This window comes from Anopheles coluzzii, chromosome 2 (genome assembly GCF_943734685.1).
Source record: "Anopheles coluzzii chromosome 2, AcolN3, whole genome shotgun sequence".
NCBI lineage: Eukaryota > Metazoa > Arthropoda > Insecta > Diptera > Culicidae > Anopheles > Anopheles coluzzii.
This window is the reverse complement of record NC_064670.1, coordinates 29,807,871-29,829,963: the sequence shown is the minus strand read 5'-3', so window position 1 is coordinate 29,829,963 and position 22,093 is coordinate 29,807,871. Positions and strand designations below refer to the sequence as shown.

Sequence of the window (22,093 nt, the reverse complement as noted above, 5' to 3'; positions counted from 1 at the left end):
CACCGGTCCGGTCCACCGCACAAACGCGAGTAGTTAACCGTAACGATCAATGATCATCACCATCATCATCAAAGCAAGCCACCTTCCACCGCTTGAGCGACGCGGATGTCACCATGGCAGACAACCGAACGGTCAAGTTCGGACGGCTTTAGCACGCGATAATGATATGTGCATTCAAATGCTCTGCTCACTAATAACGCGATGCTCCCCCCCGGTTGGCAAAAGTTCATCTTTATCAGGAAGTGAAACACAAATTATGCCAAAGATGGATGTTGAACGAATTGAGTGAAGCGAGTTTTTATCGTCTTCTTTCTTTCTTTCTTATTGTTTTTGGCATTTGATCGTGTGTTGCGTAAACAGTTTCACTGCCTCCTAGTGGTTTGGCTGAAGTGCACGAAGAGCGGAGCACATCTCTTATCACTTTCATCTTCTTCACTTTGTCGGACGGTGCGATAATAGCAATTATCACCTCTCTATTGCTCGATATCCAACAACACGTCGCGTATGGTCCGCAATGAAAGATCCATCTGAATTTTTGGCGTACGAAGGCCTTTTCTTACCAGACTTGGCCCGATGGCTTCATAATCAATGCCGTCACATCACCATCAACCCCAGCCGGAATACCACTCGGCGGTACAGGCGAGAGGGATGGTGCTGACCGACACCGAAGGGGGCCGTTGCACTTTCGCTATCGGGCGGGTTTCGTAACGCGCTGAAGAATCGCGTTTCGCGTGCATTTTCTTTCCGTTGTTTCCAATTTATTTTCCAGCAAGCTTACATATCATTTGAAACAAAGTAGAAAAGAGCGTTTTTTCCACTATCCCCGCCTCTGTAAGGGTTCGAACTGTGGCTAGTCTTACCTGGTGACGGGGAAATCGTTTAAATGATTACATATCTACAGTTGAACCAATCAGAGTACAACCCAGCACATGAAATGAGTTAATGAATCATAGCCTGAAGTTGATGGATGGGACGAACGATCGATTTGTGGGCTTGTGCGGATGTTACATTTTAAGGACAGGACAGTTAAAAATGGTCCACAATCCTTCTGCCTTTTCCCATGAGACGATTTTAACTGAAGAAAAGTAACAAGCAAAAACCAGCAAAAAAACATGAACTCCAAACGATCGATAATCGGTTTTAATGTATGCTGCTGGCTGCGTACTAAAGGCAGTGCATTTGTAACTATTTTTGTTTCTCCCCGTTCCGTTCTTTACATTTTTTATTCCCGCTGGAAAACATATGATTTGCGAAACGTTCATTAGCTTCATTACCGTTGCGTGTTTCGATCGTGCGAAAAACCGGCACCACTACAGCAGCACCGGCCGGGGGAGCTTGCCAGGCACAAGATTGTCCTTCAGAGCCGTACATGACGTAATCCGGGCCGAAATTGCCTCGCCGCAAAGGGAGTGGTTTTTGCTAATATTTCACCCCCCCAATCCTTTCGCTTTTGGGAGAGAAAGAGCCATCGAGAAAGCTGTAGGTAGCGATCGTCGTACGGCGGAGCACGGCCTGGCAGCGATCATTTGTGACGCGCGATTGCTTCAACGCTGCTAAGAAGTAAAGAACGGCGCGTTGGAGCTTAATGGTTCTTTAATCTGGTGAAAATTACTGCCACAGCCGGGGCATGCTTACCGAAATGTTCTTTGGTTGTATGTTAACAGTTGGTTCGCGAATAAGAAAAATGCCACATTAAACTAAACCGGTTCGGGGCAAATTAGTAATTTCCCAAGAATAACTCGTAACGAGCATGATTCTTTCTCGCCCCTCCATAGGTATGCACTGAGGGGTTCCGGTGGGCTTGCCTTGCTAGAAAGGCATTAGCAATTTGTAGCAGCTGATTGAATTTGTACGATCAAAGGGGCGAGTAAGGCCTACATGATCGTGAGTACCAAGCGGAGGAGTGCATCGTATCTCGCTCGCTTGTTAGTCAGCTGGTGCATCTGGGTTAGCACATTTCGCAGCGTCAAAGGGCATTCGTTTTGTACCTATGTTTGCGCCATTATGTGTCTGCCTATATGCTGCTTCTTTTTAATAGCATAGCTTTATCAAATATCCATATCAAATCTACTACACATCAAAAGAAATAGAATGAGCTCTGCAAAATGACCAATCGTTTCCCTTCGCTTTGTGTTAGTATTTGAAACGATCGTGTTTGAGATCAGTTTACCGTACAGCGAGATAAAAAAAGGTACCGGTTTCATTTTCACCTAGTTCTGCACGCTACTGTTGGCAACTTTCAAAAAAAAAATAGGACGGTTTTAGTTTTTGTCATTTGTCAAGCGGTGAGAGCAATGAAACAAAAACTCGCTTTAATAACCGGATCGATTTTAATTTTAGATAGCCCCGTGCGTTGGACGCCTTGGAGTGATGAAGACAATCTAAAATATAGCAAAAGTTTTCATCTTATTTTTCTTGCTCTGGCATTGGCAAGTGTTGTCGAGAAACTTTTGATAGATCATGTTTTTTATCTAAGGATGAGGATCGATGGTTGAAAAAAGGGGGAAAATGTAAAATATTGTCAAGGAACTTATCTTCACTCTAGCACTGACTTTTGCTACAGAATGACGAAAACAACTAATAGTAAAAATTCCCCTTTTACCCTTCTTTTAGGTTGTGCATGGAGTCCAGCTCGAACCGCTGCATGTGATCCGCAAGCGGAGCATCGATCAACCACTTCGAATACTGATCGTGTACGATGAATCCGTCTACCGCTTAGATACCGACAAATTCTCACTTATAAACGTAAGTATTAGAATGTCAACACCGTATCGTTTAAAATTGTGAAATATAACACCTTTTTTTGCCTACGAAATTCCAGAACACAATCCTACCGGAAGCGGTTCGCTTTTGGGAGCAAGCCCTAATGGTGCGCCAGACAAAGGAAACCATAAGATTGAACCGGAAGTGTGAAAGCAGTCAGGTGTTTGTGAAGAACTCTATGACCTATTGCATCGATTCCTGCAAGCAAGTGACGCTCTGTGGCGAAGTACAAGTTCCACCGGATCATCTCGATGTAAGTTGATATTGAAACCTGTAAACCGAAATAGTGTCTCATCACGATATTTCTCTTCTTCGCAGGTATGTCGCGTGTGCAACTCTACCGGGCAGGATTGTCACGAAGATGCAAACACAACGGCCGGTCCGGGCATATCGAACGCGGACTTTGTGTTTTACGTCTCAGCGCTCCAATCGGAACGGTGCCATAAAGGGCTTACGGTGGCGTATGCGGCCCACTGCCAGCAGGAGGCAGCGCTCGATCGCCCGATTGCGGGCCATGCCAACCTCTGTCCGGACAGCATTAGCACCAAACCGCAAGAGCTGCAGACGCTGCTGTCTACGGTGAAGCACGAGATACTGCACGCGCTTGGCTTTTCCGTTAGTCTGTACGCGTTCTTTCGCAATGATGATGGAACACCGCGAACGCCCCGCAAACCGGACACCGGAAAGCCGTATCTGAATGAGAAGTACGTTGTCTGCGCACGGGAGTGGCTGTGTTTGCGACGGGAAAAATGCTGCATTTGTCACGATCGGATGAGGTACTAATTGTTGCTCTCTGGTTATACTTAGGTTTCAAATTCACCAGTGGAGTGATGACACCATCCGAAAGGTGGTCCGCACTGACTGGGCCGTGCGTGACGGTACAATCAATCGGACGATCGATATGTTCGTGACGCCGCGTGTGGTGCGGGAGGTTCGCGATCATTTCGCCTGCCAGAAGCTGGAGGGTGCCGAGCTAGAGGACCAGGGTGGCGAAGGTACCGCGCTGACGCACTGGGAAAAACGGGTGCTGGAAAACGAAGCAATGACCGGCTCGCACACCCAGAGTTCGGCCTTCTCGCGCATCACGCTGGCGCTGATGGAGGATTCGGGATGGTACAAGGCCAACTACAGCATGGCATCACCGCTGACGTGGGGCCGTGGATTGGGTTGCAATTTTGCGATGCGCAGCTGCAAGGATTGGATCACCTCCAACACCCTAAGGTACAGTGCAAGTGGCCCAAAAAGGCTCATTGTATTGGTTGATGTGGCATAGAATTGATTCCCAAATTTGTATTCTACAGAGGACGCTCGATACATCCGTTCTGCGCAAAGGTGAAACGTGATCCGCTGCAAACGGAATGCACCGATGATCGAAGTTCCGTGGCGTTGTGCAATCTGGTGCGCCACACTACGCCACTGCCAGCGCAATACCAAAATTTTTACTCGCTAGCGCACGTTCCTGTTGGCGAGGAAGGGTACTACGGTGGATCCGTTTCCCTTGCCGATCACTGCCCCTACATACAGGAGTTTACCTGGCGCAGCAAAAACGTAGTCGTCCGTGGATCACAGTGCCAGTTTGAGGATAACAATCCTAGTAAGTTGCACCGCGCGCTGATCGACCTGCGCAGTGACGTTGCTTAACCCTCTCACCCTTTGCGTGTGTTTCTTGCAGAGCCGGAGAAAAACTTCGCCCTCGAATCGTACGGCGCCACGTCGAAGTGTTTCGACCACAGCGAAAACATGTGGGAGGAACGGTCGTGCAGGCAGACGCGCGAATGGCAGCACTGGGGCTCGGGATGCTATCAGTACCGTTGCCAGCAAGGCCGTCTGCACATTCTGATTGCGAACAAATCGTTCGAGTGTTACTTTGCCGGCCAGAAGCTGAAGGTGCAGCTGATGGCCGAAGGGTGGCTGCATCGCGGTGCCGTCGTTTGTCCCTCGTGCAAAGAGATCTGCAACGCCGAGTTCGAACGGCGCGGGGAGCGTTGCAAGGTGAGCGAAGATGCTCCACCGGACAGCTTCTATCCCCGGGACGAGCTAAAGTGTAGCGGCGCACAAACGCACCACTCGCGGACGTTACTGTCGAGTTTGATACTTTTATCGCTGGCTGCGGCCGCTAGCACGAGCGTGCACCGGATATACAGCTAATCCACGGCTGCGCTTGCTGGATATGGTCTGCAATGCCGTGCATTGCGAGGACGAGTGTGTTACGTAGCTACGTACCGTTTTATCAACCATTTCATGTATATGTGATATAATATCAGTCCGCGGCATCTCACAGTATCTTTCCGGTGCAAACAGTCATAACATCGGATACGGTACGGTCCCCGTGCTAATGCACGGTGTTGGTAACATGCTGATTTGGCAGCACCAATTGAGAGTGACTGTGTGTGTGTGTGTTCAAGTGCAAAATTAGACAAACAGACCTTACATCACCAACGTGAATCACCCTGCAATTGATAGCTAGTATTAAAGGTATGGTTTGTATATAACTGCCTGAAGTTAACAGTACGCTGGACACAGTATGTCCTTTCTTGAAGAAGCACCGTTTCTTATCTCAACCCGCATGGCTGCAACATTCCATCGTGTAAAGTGATACTTTATTTAATTGGATTTTATTACCGTGTTTTATTTGTTTTTGCCACGAGGGGGCAACAATACGGGGGCAGTATTAGTCTTTCGCTTTTTTTTAATTCAAAATTCGTCGAGAGAGAACGTGTTGTGCGGAATATTTTACAGAACGTCCCATCCCCTTTCTGCCATACGGTAAGATAGTCGATAGCGCAGGATGTGCTCCTTCTCTGTAACAGTTTCCGCAACGACGGCCATTCCAACTGCAACACAATCCTACAGCAAAAAGGCACAAAGGTGTTAAAAAGAATCGCAATACTGCCAAAGTCATACGTTCTCGTACGTAAATCAAAATCGTTTGTTTTAAAATCACATTTTTTTATATAGTTATTGTCGGTTTACTACGCATCATATCCCTTTACGCTGGAGATATCATCCTGGAGGTGTGCGCGTACGCGAACATGATTTGAAGATTTCCTACCCTCCTGTTTCATTATGTTTTGTTGATATTTTAGTTGTATTATTAGGTTTTCTGGCGCTAGTCGTGGTGCGCTTTAACGTGCGATACGAATTATGGTTCGGTTGTAAACTTTATTATTTTGGCGAAATTTGTTTTTCTCTCGTACTTGCAAATTCTCTCTACATTATGGTTCATCTGCTGTTTTCATGGTGAGCTATTAGTGTTCCAATCTTTCCGATCTCTCTTTTCCCCTTTTCTAACAAATGTCTCCTGCCACTCCCTGTTATCACGTTTTGTAATAGCCTAGCGATTGCTAATGTCCCCCGCTGTCCCTATTTGTTTTACACGAACATTAGGATTTTCGTTTTTATTTAAGAATTACGCTAAATAGGCAATAAAGTGTATGACTAAGCATGGCTCTAAAAAACATAAGCTATTAAGTATAATTCACGATGACAAATATTTGATGACTCTTTGATTTAGTTTTGCGAAGAGCAAATAAAGGAGGTTTGTATTGCTTATTATCATTAACTGTAAAACGGTTAAAGCACAGCTTGATAAGCTTAATACCGACATTTTGTTCAAACATACATAATTTTTCGTTAAATTTCACGTGATGTGTTCTCTAGAGATAAAAAGAATTTTAATTTGGAACTAAACGAAACTATCCCTTCGGATTGAAAATTATTACTGTTAATCGGTGATTCACTATTCATAACTGATAATTCAAACCTAGTTGTGTGTAATCGTTGCTAGCCAAATGCGAAGATATACGTCACTATGCCTCAACCCGCGGACCCCGAGCTATAAACGATTTTTTTTTGCTGGTGTGCAACTGTTGTGACACTTCGTGAGAGCTTGCTAGTTCGACGCGAAAAAGGGCTAGAGTTTGTAATATCGCGGGCCAAGTTTCGCTTTAATACGCACAGCGTTGTGCGTCTAGTGCTTGTTTTTATCGGATCGATTCCCTTTGCAACCCATTAACGATCGGATCGGCCCAACAGCACTGCTTTCAAAATGCCGCGTATTATGATCAAGGGTGGTGTTTGGCGGAACACCGAGGTAAGCAATGCTGGGAGAGATGACCGGTAGCGGGTTGGTCTGCGCGACCGGCATGATTAATTTTTTCTTTTTATGCAAATACCAAAACGACCTCTCTTTTCGCAGGATGAAATCCTCAAAGCCGCCGTCATGAAGTATGGCAAAAACCAATGGTCCCGTATTGCGTCGCTGCTGCATCGCAAGTCGGCGAAACAGTGCAAGGCACGTTGGTACGAGTGGCTGGATCCTAGCATTAAGAAGACGGAATGGTCCCGCGAGGAGGACGAAAAACTGCTCCATCTGGCCAAGCTGATGCCGACACAGTGGCGCACGATTGCACCGATCATCGGTCGTACGGCTGCGCAATGTTTGGAGCGGTACGAATACCTACTGGATCAGGCGCAGCGCAAAGAGGAGGGCGAGGATGGGATGGATGATCCGCGTAAGCTGAAGCCGGGCGAGATTGATCCAAATCCCGAGACGAAACCCGCTCGGCCGGATCCCAAAGACATGGACGAGGATGAGCTGGAGATGCTGTCGGAGGCACGCGCCCGTCTAGCCAACACGCAGGGCAAGAAGGCGAAGCGTAAGGCGCGCGAGAAGCAGCTGGAGGAAGCTCGCCGTCTTGCGGCACTGCAAAAACGGCGCGAGCTGCGTGCAGCCGGCATTGGGCTCGGCAACCGGAAGCGCAAACTGAAGGGCATCGATTACAACTCGGAGGTACCGTTCGAAAAGACACCGGCACCCGGGTTTTACGATACTACCGAGGAGTTTGTGGTGCCGATAGCGGCCGACTTTTCCAGCTTGCGGCAGCAAACGCTCGACGGGGAGCTGCGCACCGAGAAGGAGGCGCGCGAGCGGAAGAAGGATAAGGAAAAGTTGAAGCAGAGAAAGGAGAACGATATTCCGACGGCGTTGCTGAAGAACCAGGAACCGGCCAAGAAGCGTTCGAAGCTGGTCCTTCCGGAACCGCAAATTTCGGACCAAGAATTGCAGCAGGTCGTGAAGCTTGGCCGGGCCAGCGAGATTGCCAAGGAGGTCGCTTCGGAAAGTGGCGTCGAAACGACGGATGCGCTGCTGGCGGACTATAGCATCACACCACAGGTGGCTGCCACCCCTCGGACCCCCGCCCCGGTGACGGATCGAATTCTGCAGGAGGCTCAAAACATGATGGCACTCACACACGTGGAGACGCCTCTCAAGGGCGGGGTCAATACACCGCTCCACCAGTCAGATTTTTCGGGCGTGTTGCCCCAAAGCCAGACAGTGGCCACTCCCAATACCGTGCTGGCGACTCCGTTCCGCTCCGTCCGCGGACCGGACGGAAGTGCTACGCCGGGAGGCTTTTTGACACCGGCTTCCGGGGCGATAGTTCCCGTCGGCTCAGGCACACAGCCCCACGCACCCGGGGCAACGCCAAATTTCCTGCGGGACAAGCTAAACATCAACACGGAGGACGGGATGAGTGTGGCCGAGACGCCGGCCGCTTATAAATCGTACCAGAAGCAGCTGAAATCGTCGCTCAAGGAGGGACTAGCTTCCCTCCCAGCGCCGAGAAACGATTACGAGATCGTGGTGCCCGATAACGAGACGGACGAAGCGGCCGACGACGGTTCGATGGATGTGGAGCAGATGGTGCCGGACCAGGCGGACGTGGACGAGAAGCGCAAGCGCAACAAGCTTGCCCAAGAGGCAAAGGAGCTTTCTCTGCGCTCCCAGGTCATTCAGCGTGACTTGCCCCGCCCGCTGGAAATCAATACGACCGTGCTGCGCCCGTCGAATGAAATGCACGGGCTAACCGATCTGCAGAAGGCGGAAGAGCTGGTTAAGCAGGAAATGGTGAAGATGCTCAACTACGACGCGTTACGCAATCCGATCCAACAATCGCAACCCGCGTCAGTGAAGCGCCCCATGCTGAGCCAATACCAGGCGTATCTGGAGCAGCATCCGTACGAAACGATCGACGAGGTGGAATTGGACGAGGCACGCAAAATGCTGGCCGCGGAAATGGGTGTCGTGAAGCACGGTATGGCCCACGGAGACTTGTCGCTGGAAAGCTACACCCAGGTGTGGCAGGAATGCCTCTCGCAGGTGCTGTATCTGCCCAGCCAAAATCGCTACACGCGTGCCAACTTAGCCAGCAAGAAGGACCGCATAGAATCGGCCGAGAAGCGGCTCGAAATCAACCGAAAGCACATGGCCAAGGAAGCGAAACGGTGCGGCAAGATAGAGAAGAAGCTGAAGATTCTCACCGCCGGGTATCAGGCACGGGCGCAAGCGTTGGTCAAACAGTTCCAGGACACGAACGAGCAGATCGAGCAAAACTCGCTAGCGCTGTCGACGTTCAAGTTTTTGGCGGCACAGGAAGATCTGGCCATACCGAAGCGTTTGGAGTCGCTAACGGAGGATGTGATGCGGCAGACGGAGCGCGAGAAATCTCTGCAAAACCGTTACGCACAGCTGACCGAGGAACTGGAGGAGCTGAACCATCTGCTGGAGGAGGCACGTGTTAATGGTGTGCAGGAGCATGAGGAGGGTGGTAAGGAACGGGAACCGCTTGTAAACGGTCGGCTGGAGCATCGGGAGGTGGAGGAGAAAGAGGAACCGGTGGTAGATAATCCCACAAACGGACCGGAGGACAGCAACGTGCAGGAGGAATCGTCCGATTCAAATGCAGCAGAAGATGAACCGCCAGAGAATGAAGGTGAAGGAAATGCTGAGGCGCAGGAACGGCAAAGCGAGAGCCCGGAGGAATCTGTCCCAGGGCAGGATAGTGGTGAAAGTGAGGAGAATACTTCCGAAGGTCAAGAGAATCAGGAGCAGCAGCAGGATGAACCGATGGAACAAGACGACGAGGAGGAGGATGCTTCTAATGAATAAGGATATACCGACAACTACTGTTTACGGACAGTCTAATAAAGACACTCATCTTGTATCTTTACTATCTCTTCAATCGATGTAATAAATGATAGCGTAAATGTTCTACCACAACCAATGAAACAGAAGAATGGAAAAATATCTATTTTGTTTACAATTTCACGCATGTTTTACTTTTCAAATCATTTGCTACCGGTTTGGCAACACTGGAGGAACAGCTGTTTTGACAGTTGCAGTAGATTTGTTTCTCCGCAAGCAAAAGTAAACAAACAGCCTCCTGTGGGTTGCTCTCAGTGGCCTTTTCTTCGTTTGGTGCACTTTGTGCTCCAAAAAGTATAAGTTTTGTCTTTTCTTTGCTGCTAAACCGTGACCAACAACCGTTTCTGACTCGTTCCTCACCAGCAAAGTCATAATTATGGAGTCGATGCAAAACAACAACCGAACAAAGTCCTGGACGGATGACCTGAAAGTGTGCAACCAAACGGGAGTCGGTGAAGCGATAAACCAAATTTACAAGTACGCGTGTGTCGAATGGATTACTCCTACCACTGGTCACTAAACATCATATTTCGGTATTGTTTTACAGAGACGATGGGCGCCGCTGTGAAGGATACGAATCGCGTGATAAGAAATGCCTTTGCATATCAGACAGTAACACGTAAGCTATTTTCTATCATCATTTCACGAGGTGCACCCGTTTAACGCTCTCTTTCCAAACGTTTCAGCTCGCTGTACGCCATCCTATCGGGGCACAATGGTGTGACGGTAGCGGAAAATGCGCTGCAAGAAATGGCGGCAGAGTTGCTGCTCGGCCAGCTAAACGTTTGCAACACGGACGAGGCAGTCAAAGAGCTCATACGCCAATCGTTCATGTCGGTGGAGAAGGGTTACTTCGATTCGATCAATCCGCACGTGGCCACGAAGACCGCCATTCAGCTGCACCTCTCGGCGGACGGCATGAATCAGTACGAAATATCGCAGCAATTTGAAAATGTGCTGCAAAAGCTTGACTCCCTTAACAACGCCCTCTCGGTGGGCAGCAGCGCGGTGCTGGCGCTAATCCATCGGTCCCATCTGTACCTGGGCAACATAGGCAACTGTCGGGCGCTGCTGTGCAAAACCGACGAACACGATACGCTCACGGTAACGCAGCTCAGCGTTGACCACAATCTGCTGAACGCGGAGGAAGCCGCCCGTCTCTTCCGGCTCGGACTGATGGCACAAAACTTCGAGGGTGTTCCGCTGTACAGTACGCGCTGCATTGGCAACTATCTCGGTAAGGCGGGCTACAAAGATTGCAACTTCCTGTCGAGTGCAACCGCAGAGCCAGTGATTTTCGAACCGGAGATTGTCGGTGGGATACAGATTACACCGGCCTGCCGGTTTCTCGTGCTAATGTCGAGCGGGCTTTGTCGAGCATTGCATGAGATTTTCCCGGGCGATGCGTCCACCGGCAATCGGGAGCTGGTGCGCATGATTTCGGAGGAGTTTCAAAACCAATCGACGCTTGGCGGGGTTGCCCAATCGGTTGTGCATCGTATAGTGCAGGCACATCACGATACGTACATGCAGCTGGTCGAAGAGCATCGCTCCGTTACGTTCAACAGCCGGGACGATGTGACGCTACTGATACGCAACTTTAACTACGCACTGCCGAAAGCGTTCGTGAACCGAAAGAACGGCGGTAATCGAAGCCTTAACTCCACCACATCGTTCAGCTCCACCAGCTCGGATGCGACGCCGACGGAGGGAAACTATTCGACCATCCATACCAACGTATCGGTGACCAGTTCAAATATGTAAGTGCAAGATGCATCAACCGAGGTGCTTATGGGTGTGATGAGTAATATATTTTCGATTGTCTTTCTTCTCGCCTGCAGCACGCAACCGGGCAATCATTATGATCCCAACCGAAGAATTCGATCGCACGTGGATTTTAGCGATTTTTACCAACGCGTGGAGGAGGCTCGCAAACGCGGTGCCTTACCATCGAACATTGAGTTCGACTAGCGTGGCTGGCAGTGTGGCTGTATGTTGATTATTTTATTTGTATGTACCATAGTTGCAGTTAATTCGATTGCACGATTAACGCTAATGTTATTGATTGAATGTTTATGCGCATGCAACATAATAAACCGGGATAAAGATGCCTTCATTTTAATAAATTAAATTTTTATTGCACATCTTCAGTTGTGTACGAACACGATTTTAAATAAAATGTACGTTATTTTGGGGCCTAGAGTTTATGTGATATTTCATAAAGCAAACAACCAATGGTTCTGTATTCCATACGTGTTCTTAAAGAAGCAAATGATTAGGCTTTTGCACGATCGATTCGTTGGACTATAAAACTAAAAGAAATTGCAATCAATAATTATAAATTCAAAAATCAAATGCATCTCATATACGTTTGTAATCTAAACTTAAATGTACCACCGTCTCCATCTGTCACGGCTGCGCTGTCAAAGCGCCTACCTGCCATCCACAGCCACCTTGGGTTGGTGTCAAAAAACTCGAAAATTACAGAACGTCGTCGTCGTCGTCGTCGACTGGAGTTTTTCCTGTTTTCCATCTTTTCAGCCCACTCGCAGCGAGGTGGAAAATATTGGAAAATACAGACGATGGTACGGTGAACGGTGTTAGGGCAAAGCCTGGTGCCGTTGTTAGTGTGTGTGGCCCAACACGTTTGCATTACGCGTAGAGGAAACCGTCGCAACAATTGTGAAGGGGGAAAAAAGGGAGCGAGTGGATTCGCCATAGCCCCAAAACGCAACCCGTTCGTGTGTGTGTGTGTGTTTTTTTTCTTTCTCCTTTTTTTGTGTTGGGGTCACCGAGAGACGGGCGAGCGTGTGCGGTGAAAAGTGTTTTTCCGCTGGGTTGACCGAACCGTGCAGCGAAAAATAGGGGCGTTGGCGTGTGGATGTGTGCGGGCAAAGGGCTCCCAACAGCCCCAGCGCAGTCGGTGGTGCATAAAACAAACCCCCTTTCGATCGGGGCGAAGGGCCGGAAGGGGCCAAGGGGAAGCAAGGGTGCGCTTCGTCCATTTTCTGGGCTTGGTGCATACACAAGTGTGCCTGGAGCGTTCAGGTGGTGGATGCTAGAAGGAGCGAGAGCGAGCGAGTGACAGAGTGAGAGTGCGTGCGTAGGAGCTGAAGGAAGCAGTGCTGTGCGTGCGTGCGTGCGTGCGTGCGCGCGCGTGTTTGTGTTTTGAAGGAAAAAGGGAAAAGGATGAAGTACGTCCAAATGGTGTCCCCTTTGCTGCATTAGCGTGCGGCAACAGCAGGCCCCGTGAACGGTGCTCGTCTGGGGAAACAGGGCGAAGAGTGCGGCGGGTAAAGAAAGAAGAAGGGTTGTCGTGAAGCGTGAATCAGCGTAGGTGTGAAAGTGACGGAGAACAAACTTTCTTTCGAAGCAGAAACGCTCGAAAGAAGGTGTGTGAGTGTGTATGTGGAAAGGGGGAAGGTGTTTCCCTTCCGATCGAAAATCATCCATCGACACGACAAATCGGGTTGCTAGTCAAACAGAGTGAGAATGTAAACATGGCTTACCGCTGATACTAAACACAAGTTGGCCCTTTGCAGCAACTGCCTGCAGTAGTTCGGAGGTGTTCGTCCGTGCCCGTAGAGGGGGAGAAAGGAGAAAAAAGTGCGTTAGGATTCCCTTTTGTTTAGCCACAACCAACCCCGGGCAAAGGCGAAGAAGAAGCAGCAGCAGCAGCAGTTTGGTTATATCGTCCGTAACAAATAATAAATAACGATAGTCGTAAAGAAAAGAAGGGCCATCCTACCCCCTTCAAGAAAGCTGCCAGCAACCGTACGTTGAGTGCTTGTGTGTGTGTGTCGGTGTATGTGTGGGTGCCGTTTGTATCTGTGTGAGCCTCTGTTCGTGAATAGCTGCTTGCACAAAATTATCATCAAAGTGGGCGAGCAAAATTTGCGCGTGTGTGGTTGTGCTCTGGTGCGTCGTGCCGTGTGGTGTTGTTTCGCGTGTGAATCGCGGCAAAAAGGATAGTGTGTTTCCCCCATTGTGGAAAGAATTATATGAGCCGTGGTGCTTGGTTTGCGGCATCATTCCCTTGCTAACAAACACACAAACACACACACACGGGCGCGTCTCAGGAGATGATGATACTACCCGTTCGACCTCGGGCACGTAACGATGTGTTGAGTAATAGGTTCGTTCTGGGATGGAGAATTTTTGTGTGTGAAAAACAGTAAATCATAATCCCCAGATGGCCATCTCCCTCCCGGACGCACCGAAGTAGTAAGAGGCAGTGTAAGCGCATCGCTCGAGTGGATTCGAGATTGGCACGAATAAATTAAGCTACCGAAGATAAGCGATAATTGCCGACCGAGAAGGTGTTTTTGTTAGCCTAGCCGAGCGGAGACGTACAGCGAACGAACGGAAGCATCTCTTCGCATTGGTGTAAAAATGTCCGCACAATTGCATTCAGGTGAGCAAACGGTTAGCATAAAGTACGCTCAAAGAATTTGCAGCAGAGCCTTCCCTTGTTGTAATGGTAAAATGTAATGGCAATGGTGGTCGATTGCAACAAAGCACTCATTCTGCTCCACCACCGCATTTTGGTCGCACAAAGCAAACGTCAATGTATACTAGGTTTGGCTCTTTGATCGATCAAATGGCGGCGTGTATGTGTGTGTGTGGTGGAGATTGAATGATATGTTGTTGTTGATGAATATCGATTGCCTTGCGTTAACCTTCCACCGAGGGAAGAGCCCTCGTTTGATGGGTAAAATGCGTTTGCTTCATTGTTATGATACGCTGTAAGGATCAGCTTCACACCAGCGTATGCGTTGTTGGGTGCCTTAATTAGATTAGCATTCCGAAGCGAAACCCAAAACTAAGGGGGCGCCCTTATGGTCGCATGCATGTACACATATGGCGACACATTGAACTAACGGTGTGTGTCTGTTTTTTTTCTTCTTTCCAATTTGTATTTTCCTTCCCTTTTGCAGAACTGCCCCCGCGCGCCGACGACGTCGTTGCTGGACAATGAATCCTGGCCTATGGGGATGCCTGATACCCTGTGGACTGTCATACTGGTGCGAGAGTAAGAGTGGCAGCGATCCATGCATTACGACGGAGATGGGAGCAACAGCGTCAACGGACTGTCCCGGCTCTAGTGGCGGCGGCGGAGTAGGAGGAGGTGGAGGAGCGGCCGGTGGCAGTGTTGGCGGTGGCATGCTGGGTGTGTCGGGCATTACCTCGACGGCGGGGCTTACCACGACGCCCCTAACGTCCGCTAGTGGCGGCGGCAGCGGCGGCTACGGACCGATGTGCGGTGTCGGTGGGTCGGGCCCGTCCGGTGGCATCGGTGCGGCCGGTGGTCCCGGGGCGGTGCGCGAGCGGCGCAAGAAGGTGACCGGGTTTGCGACGCTCAAGAAGAAGCTGATTCGGCGGCGCCGCTCGTCGAAAGCCTGTGATCATGGGCGAGTGCTGCGCGAGTTCGTCTCGAGCTGGAGCCCGATGGAGCTGTCCGCGCTGCTCGAGGAGTACGAGTCGCTCGCGGCCCTGAAGGACCTCTCGGTGCAGGCGGAGCTGGCCCGCCCGCCGGCCACCACGTTCAAGCAGGATCTGGCCAGCCTGTACGATTTCAAGCACTGCACCGACTGCGACCTGGTGTTCCGCGGCACGGTCTTCCCGGTGCACCGGGCGATCCTGTCGGCGCGATGCTCCTACTTTCGCGATCTGCTCGCCGGCTGCCCCGGGTACGGGGCGCGCATCTGCCTCGAGCTGCGCTCCTCGCCGGTGGATGTGGCCATGTTTTCGTCGCTGCTGCGCTACCTCTACACCGGCGACCTGTGTACACACGATCCGACCATAGATGTAAGCCTGTTGCGTAGGTTAGGGGAAGACTTTGGCACGCCCAATCCGCTCGAGAACGACCTGCGGTATCTGCTGGAGACGGGCGACTACGCGGACGCGGCCATCGTGTTCACGTCCGAGGGGGGCGACTACCATCGGCCCGACTCGGGCAGCTCGGAGTACGGCTTCCGGCCGAAGCTGGAGCTGCCGTGCCACAAGGCGATCCTGAGCGCCCGATCGCCGTTCTTCAAGAGCATGATCCAGCGCCGGACGCGCAACATCTCCGAGGAGCACCAGCTGCACGGGACGGACCGATCGCTGCACGCCACCACCCGCATCGTGCTGGACGAGGGCGTCATCCCGAAGCGGTACGCGCGCGTCCTGCTACACGCGATCTATCTCGACACGGTCGATCTGTCGCTGATACTGCGGGGCAACGGGTGCGGCAGCGGCGCCGGCAGCCTCGGCGAGGTGCAGGCGCTCACGCACACCGGCCGTGCCCGGCCGTCGCCGCTCGAGGAGGCGATGGAGCTGTACCAGATTGGCCGGTTCCTGGAGCTGGACATCTTGGCGCAGGGCTGTGAGGATTTGATCCTGGAATGGTTGTCGCTCGACACGCTCGCGACGGTGCTGCGCTGGGGCAGCCAGCCGCACGGGTCGGCCTGGGTGTACCGGCAGGCGTGCCACTATCTGCGCGAGGAGTTTTCGGCCATCGTCGGGTCGCCGGTGCTGTTTCAGCTGGACAAGTCGCAGCTGATCGAGGCGCTGCAGAACAACTTCCTGCAGGCGTCCGAGCTGGAGGTGCTGCAGGCGGTGCTGAAGTGGGGCGAGCAGGAGCTGATCCGCCGGATGGAGGACCGGGAGCCGAATCTGCTCAGCCACACGGCCCACTCGGTCACGCGCAAGGGCATTAAGAAGCGCGACCTTAGCGACGTGGAGCTGCGCGAGATACTGTCCGAGCTGTTGCCGCACGTGCGCATGGATCACGTGCTGCCGCCGAACAACGAAATCCTCAATCAGGCGATCCGGCGCGGGCTGGTAAGCACACCGCCCTCGCACATGATCGGCGACGAGCGGGAAAGCTTGCGCATCAACGCGTGGATACGGGGCGGCAAGAATCACGGGCTGTTTGTGCGCCCGCGGCTCTTCATGCCGTACTACGAGGAGGTGAAGGTGCTGCTGGAAGACCACATCGCGTCGCAGCAGATAGAGCTGCTGCGGATGAGACGGTCACGCCACCACATGCCCGACATTCCGGACACGCTGTACATGGTTTCGCGGCTCAACAGCAACGCTGGCACGACGCTCGGCGGCGGTTCGGCCGCCGGCGTGGACGTGGTGGCAGCGACGACCGCGCCCATCCCCGCACCGGACGCACAAACGATGGAATCGATGCAGAAGCGCGACCAGAAGCTGCGCCAGTCACCGGGCTGCCAGCGGGCACTGGCGCTGCCCCTCTCGAGCCGCTCGGAGATCACCCGCCAGATACGGTTGCGGGTGGTGCGGGAGTTTAACTTCCCGGACGAGGTGGCGGAACTGCTCGAGAGCGCCAACTGCTACTGCCACGATGGGGACGCGAGCGGAGCGAACAGCAAGGGACCGTCCGATTACGATCACGACAGTCACCACCATTCGCATCATGCTCATCACCATGCGCACCATCGGCACGATCTGCACGCCAGCCAGCAGTCGCTGGACGACGAGTCGACGCCGCCCCCTTCGCCGGCAATGCCGGGCAGTGACGTGGAGGCACAGGCCGCCGTGCACTGCTTCGGCCGCAACATGACATTCCCCCGTCAGCAGCCTCAGCAGCCTCCACAGCAGCAGCAGCAGCAGCAGCAATATCCCTCCCAGCAGCAACCCTCAGCTCACCATTCGCAGCGCCCATCGATGGCGACGCACTCGCTGCTGGCGCATGGTCTGCACGGGTCGGGCGGTAGCAGTGGCAACGGTTCCGGACCGGCCGGACTCCACGCGTCGCTGACCAATCCGCTCGCGTTGATCGGTGGAACGCACCGTCGACAGGAGCTACCATCGGTTATCCCCGGCGGAGACATTGTGGCATATCGTCTGTCCGCTCCGGCCGGTGGCGGTGCCGTTGGTCCTCCGGGTGGTATCGGCGGCGGTGGTTTGGATCTGAGCGAAATGGGTGCATGTTCCGATGGCCATCTTTCGGACGTGATGCCCGATGTTGCGATGGCCACGGCCTCACTCGGACAGCTACACTTGGGTGGTGGTGGTGGCGGCGGCGGTCCTGGTGGTGCTGGTTCATCTGCAGCGGGCAGTGGCGGTGTGGGCAACGGTTCGGATGTGCCGGAAAGTTTGCATCTAGATTTAGGCGACGGGCCGAGTCACATGATTGGTGCCGCAGCTATTGGTGGGCTACATCACAATATATCGGTAAGTTAAGGATGATTGGTTTGGATGGGCGAATACTTAAATGCTCGTTTCTATTCTTGCTTACTTCCACAACAGCATCATCGCATGACACCAGCAACAACGACATTCCATCACTACATGACCCGCAACCTGTTGAATCCGATGCATCCATCCACGTCTCAGCAGGCGACGTCACAGTCCCAACAGCAGGTACACCATGCGACCCTGCAACCCTCCGCCTCCTCGTCGTCCTCGTCGTCGTCGATGCTTCTGGGCGGCCATTCAGCGGCTTCCTCCCAGCTGCACGGCTCGCAAGCATCCCTTTCACACAGCGGTCAGCAGCACCAGCAGCAGCAACAGCAGCACCAGCAGCAGCACCAGCAATCACTTCAACAGCACCACGGTTCGCAGCAGCTCTTGAATGCGGTTGGTGGTGCCGCAGTACATCAGCAGCAACAGCAGCAGCCACAGTCATCGCAGCAGCCATCGCTGGCTCAGCGGTCTTCCTCGCCGTATACGTTGCACCGTGCCAGCCCGAGCCTGCCGCATAGTTCATATCACTCCGGACCACCGCGATTCTTATAGAAAAGGCTACAAGTTTTCCCCGATCGAAGTTGCCTCTTCGTGATGCCTTTCTAAACAAAAAAAAAAGCAAAACACGAAACCACTCACGCATACACTCAACCATAGAAAAGCACATAACAGATGAACAAAAAGAGAACGTACTAAACGAAAGGAAAAATACTACACACGTACAATAATGTAGTTGTAGTGTGCGGAACGGAGCGGCAGCAAAGCAACTGGTGCAACGGTGAGTAGTAACAGCAGATGAAGCAGAATGGTTTGAAAAAGGGTGCTGTGGTAGCATACCAGCTGGTAAAGCGAGACAGGTCTGAATGACAAATGAGCGAATTAGAATAGTGTAATAATAGATTGCGGCACAGTACGATATTATTGGAACAAATTGCATTAGTTAAAGCGAATAATACTATGGAAGATATCTTTGAAATTGAACTACGCGCCCTCCCTTACCTTAGCTACAGGAGCATGAAGCGCTGAAAAAGATTTCTCCCTTTGTGCAGTGACCGGCAAGACACGCCAACAAATAAGAACGATTGTGTGTAGCGGTGGGTGGCAAAAGTTGTACAAGCAGTGTAGGGTGTTGCCAGAGTGCCGAGGTGCAGGGAGAAAGCTCCGGGGCACAGTCGCGTTTTAAATTCAACCATACGCCATTTGGTTGGAATTGCGAGCGGCGTGAGAATGAGAATACGACTTTATACTAATGATTACATTGAACATAATAATATTAACCGCTCCCCCATAGTTCTTATCCACACTTACCTCTAACGGTGGTATAACATTCAGTGCATCCTTCAATCCGGAACAGATTGCATAATGATGCAGAATCAAACGATAACGACGATGCGTGGATTCCGTTGTAGAGCTGCTCCGAGATTATTGCTCCGGCCTGGTACAAAATACTCTTTCCAACAATACAACAAACAACAAATGCAATCGTTCGCTGCATCGGTTATGTTTTGTACAGAGCGAGTAAAGTAATTGTAGTTATGGTGGTGGTGGTGGAGCTCGTGATTCAGTCCATCTCGAGCGGAGAACAAAGCCGACCGGTCCGCAGCCAATCAGTTACCTAATGTCGTGCGTTTTTTTTTTTGATGATCGATACACAAGCTTCCAATAGCATGCAATAGCATACATACGTATTTGCATCGATCTTACCGATCGGTACTGTGTAATTCAGTGTGGTTTTCAACACATTTCGGCAGTTGTTTCAGTGGTTCTGTGTTACGAAAAGTTCAGTTCAAGTTCGGCGAATATTAAAACCGTAGTAGTTGGTATAGTAAGGGCGCACTTGTTGGCGCTCTTGTTGGGGCAGAATGGGACAGAGCGATAATAAGACCCGGCACCACCCGGCAAAGATGTGATCGATGTAGTTAAGTTAAAGATGATGACTACGTTTACTATAAATATTCGCCCGCTTAGTTATACATAATTGCTTCAGCGCGCATTGAAGAGTGTGGCAGTGCCTCTGTTTTTTTTTTAAATCTTATTAGTATGCATCTAATGAATCTTTTCTAACGTTTCGACTATTGTCCTTTGCAACGTACGTATAGTTTATAAACGATTATTTATTTTTCAAATGTTAGTTAAATTAAGAGATTTTTTTATTAATTTTAATTTAGATCGTTTCATCGAAATAAGCAATACAGCGAGCGGAGAAAACATTGGATTATTTTACATACATCGCTCGATAGCCTCTCAGTACGGTAAAGTTGTTATTTCAGTAAAAGGTTTTTGTCGAAATTAATCCAAAAGCAGCACCATTTTCCAGGCACGTTGTGGTTTGTTTGGCTATTTTATGTATTATTGATATTATTTTGTATTCGCTTTATTATGATTGATTTGATGGCGTGGAAGATCATTTCAAGAAGCAATTGTTTATGTTCCTTACAAACAAACAAACGAAAATACAATGAGAACAAATTTTGTAAAAAAATACACACACACTCGGCATAATATAAGGGACGTCTAAAGCATCAAAACACAACCAAGCAAAATATATTAGATGTACCTTGCGGGGAGCGAGTAAAATGAATGAATGAATGAATGTTTCGGTTTCCATTTTCCGCCATTCGAAGCGAAAGGTGAATTTGTATAATTCTGCAACAGTGTGTGCAGTGTGCGGTGTCAAGATTTACTCTGCAATCTTCCCCATAATGTAAATATAATACTATACACATTCAAACTTTTGAACACAACCGTCTCGCGAAGCAAGTGAAATTACCGTTTACTACTACAAATATCTCCCCCTCTATAACAATAGTCAGTCTCAAGAGAGAGGAGAGCAAACTAGCATAAACCAGAGAGCTACGTAATGGAGGAAGAAAACGAAATTAAGCACGAAGGGTTGTAGGTAACAACAGTAAACAAAAGCGTAAGCGAAAAATTACAAAATGAAACATATAAAACGTTCAATGAATGCTGCCAACTCACAGGTCATCTTGTATAATAAGATGGAGAAAAAGTATAATGTTGAAAGGTGCAACACACAGCCGAAATGCAACAATAACCACGGATGTTGGGACGAGTTGTGCGTGCGGTAACAAACACGAAGAGAACAAAAACAAAAAGATATAATAGGGTGTAGCATGATGCTAAGGAAAAGGGTGGAAAAAGCTACACATTTTCCGGATACCACCACGAAGCAAACAAACCATCCGCTACTAAAAACAGTGTTATTCGATTAGATCGCTGTAAGCAATAGTGTGCGATCCTCACGAGAGAGAGAGAGAGCGAAAGAGTTGGTACAAAGCAGTAATACATTAAGCTGGCGCGGGGATGTTGATGTCTCCCGCGGAGGAGTAGCGAACGATTGAAAGGACCAACTGTGAATTCGTACAAATGGTCAACTTCTGGCTGCAGACAGCTGTGTCATGATGTGTCTCACAATTACAACAAAATTTAGATGAATCCAATCGAGATGATCCGCGTGTGTCTAATCCGCAGGCCCATTTCCCCGTCTCCTATCCTCCAATACACACAGACACAGGCAAACGAACATACACACATACACACATACACACACACACACACACACACACACACACACACACACACACACACACACACACACACACTTTCTATCCCTTTCGTACGTATCTGGAAGAATGCGAAAAACAGGGGCGGCAGAAGAAGGATTTTCGGTAATCCTAGGACGCGAGCCGATAATGGACCGGAAAGTATGTAGCTTATATAAACAATAATTATTACTATTCAAATGAATTACGAAGTAAACGTGTGTGTGTCTGTGTATGAATGGAACAAAAACGAAAGATATATGGTATGGTGTGTGTCGTCGTCGTCGTCGTCGTTGGAGAATTGCAATGCGCGACATACGTTCGCCGCCCCGTACGCGTCTGTCGCTCCTGTCGGGAGTAATGCTAAGTTATCGAAACAATCTGATAAAAAGAAGGCCGTGGAAGTGGTATGTAAAAGGTTACAGTAAGGCGTGTAGGCGAACCCGTGGAAAGCACGACACAACAAAACACAAAAAGTAAAAGTAAACGATGAAACGTAAAATAAAATACTATTTTAAAAATTACTTGGACCCGTTGAATGGTGATTAATATAATGGTGTCGTTGTTTTGATTTTTGTTC

At 50.3% G+C, this 22,093-nt stretch overlaps 4 protein-coding genes across 4 annotated transcripts in view; all 4 read left to right on the top strand.

The window, feature by feature from the left end:
- The window catches only part of LOC120949334 (leishmanolysin-like peptidase), a 36,210-nt gene extending 29,995 nt beyond the window's left edge, over window positions 1-6,215 (top strand). Inside the window, exons 2-7 of the mRNA XM_040366573.2 lie at window positions 2,614-2,745; window positions 2,822-3,016; window positions 3,082-3,467; window positions 3,571-3,984; window positions 4,065-4,357; window positions 4,436-6,215. Coding sequence (XP_040222507.2) covers window positions 2,614-2,745; window positions 2,822-3,016; window positions 3,082-3,467; window positions 3,571-3,984; window positions 4,065-4,357; window positions 4,436-4,911 — 1,896 coding nt within the window. The 3' untranslated portion in view covers window positions 4,912-6,215. The remainder of the gene's footprint in view (window positions 1-2,613; window positions 2,746-2,821; window positions 3,017-3,081; window positions 3,468-3,570; window positions 3,985-4,064; window positions 4,358-4,435) is intronic.
- Window positions 6,216-6,639: 424 nt separating this feature from the next.
- Window positions 6,640-9,770, top strand: LOC120949607 (cell division cycle 5-like protein). The gene is made up of 2 exons (XM_040367008.2): window positions 6,640-6,856; window positions 6,962-9,770. The coding sequence occupies exons 1-2, from the start codon at window positions 6,812-6,814 to the stop codon at window positions 9,713-9,715; spliced, it is 2,799 nt and encodes a 932-aa protein (XP_040222942.2). The 5' UTR covers window positions 6,640-6,811; the 3' UTR covers window positions 9,716-9,770.
- A 176-nt stretch (window positions 9,771-9,946) lies between these two features.
- On the top strand, window positions 9,947-11,861 carry LOC120949608 (TGF-beta-activated kinase 1 and MAP3K7-binding protein 1-like). The gene is made up of 4 exons (XM_040367009.2): window positions 9,947-10,228; window positions 10,299-10,370; window positions 10,438-11,511; window positions 11,593-11,861. The coding sequence occupies exons 1-4, from the start codon at window positions 10,128-10,130 to the stop codon at window positions 11,720-11,722; spliced, it is 1,377 nt and encodes a 458-aa protein (XP_040222943.1). The 5' UTR covers window positions 9,947-10,127; the 3' UTR covers window positions 11,723-11,861.
- Window positions 11,862-12,205: 344 nt separating this feature from the next.
- LOC120951362 (BTB/POZ domain-containing protein 7) lies at window positions 12,206-22,037 on the top strand. Its single transcript, XM_040370035.2, has 3 exons — window positions 12,206-14,165; window positions 14,689-17,938; window positions 18,014-22,037. The coding sequence occupies exons 2-3, from the start codon at window positions 14,726-14,728 to the stop codon at window positions 18,500-18,502; spliced, it is 3,702 nt and encodes a 1,233-aa protein (XP_040225969.2). The 5' UTR covers window positions 12,206-14,165; window positions 14,689-14,725; the 3' UTR covers window positions 18,503-22,037.
- The last annotated feature ends 56 nt before the right edge of the window (window positions 22,038-22,093 follow it).

Excerpts from the sequence above, each read along its gene's own strand:
- LOC120949607 (XM_040367008.2), top strand. The coding sequence starts at position 6,812 with ATGCCGCGTATTATGATCAAGGGTGGTGTTTGGCGGAACACCGAG. Across the intron at positions 6,857-6,961 it reads GTGTTTGGCGGAACACCGAG|GATGAAATCCTCAAAGCCGC; the intron begins GTAAGCAATGCT and ends CTCTTTTCGCAG.
- LOC120949608 (XM_040367009.2), top strand. The coding sequence starts at position 10,128 with ATGGAGTCGATGCAAAACAACAACCGAACAAAGTCCTGGACGGATGAC. Across the intron at positions 10,229-10,298 it reads GCGATAAACCAAATTTACAA|AGACGATGGGCGCCGCTGTG; the intron begins GTACGCGTGTGT and ends ATTGTTTTACAG. Across the intron at positions 11,512-11,592 it reads TCGGTGACCAGTTCAAATAT|CACGCAACCGGGCAATCATT; the intron begins GTAAGTGCAAGA and ends TCTCGCCTGCAG.
- LOC120951362 (XM_040370035.2), top strand. The coding sequence starts at position 14,726 with ATGAATCCTGGCCTATGGGGATGCCTGATACCCTGTGGACTGTCATAC. Across the intron at positions 17,939-18,013 it reads GGCTACATCACAATATATCG|CATCATCGCATGACACCAGC; the intron begins GTAAGTTAAGGA and ends CTTCCACAACAG.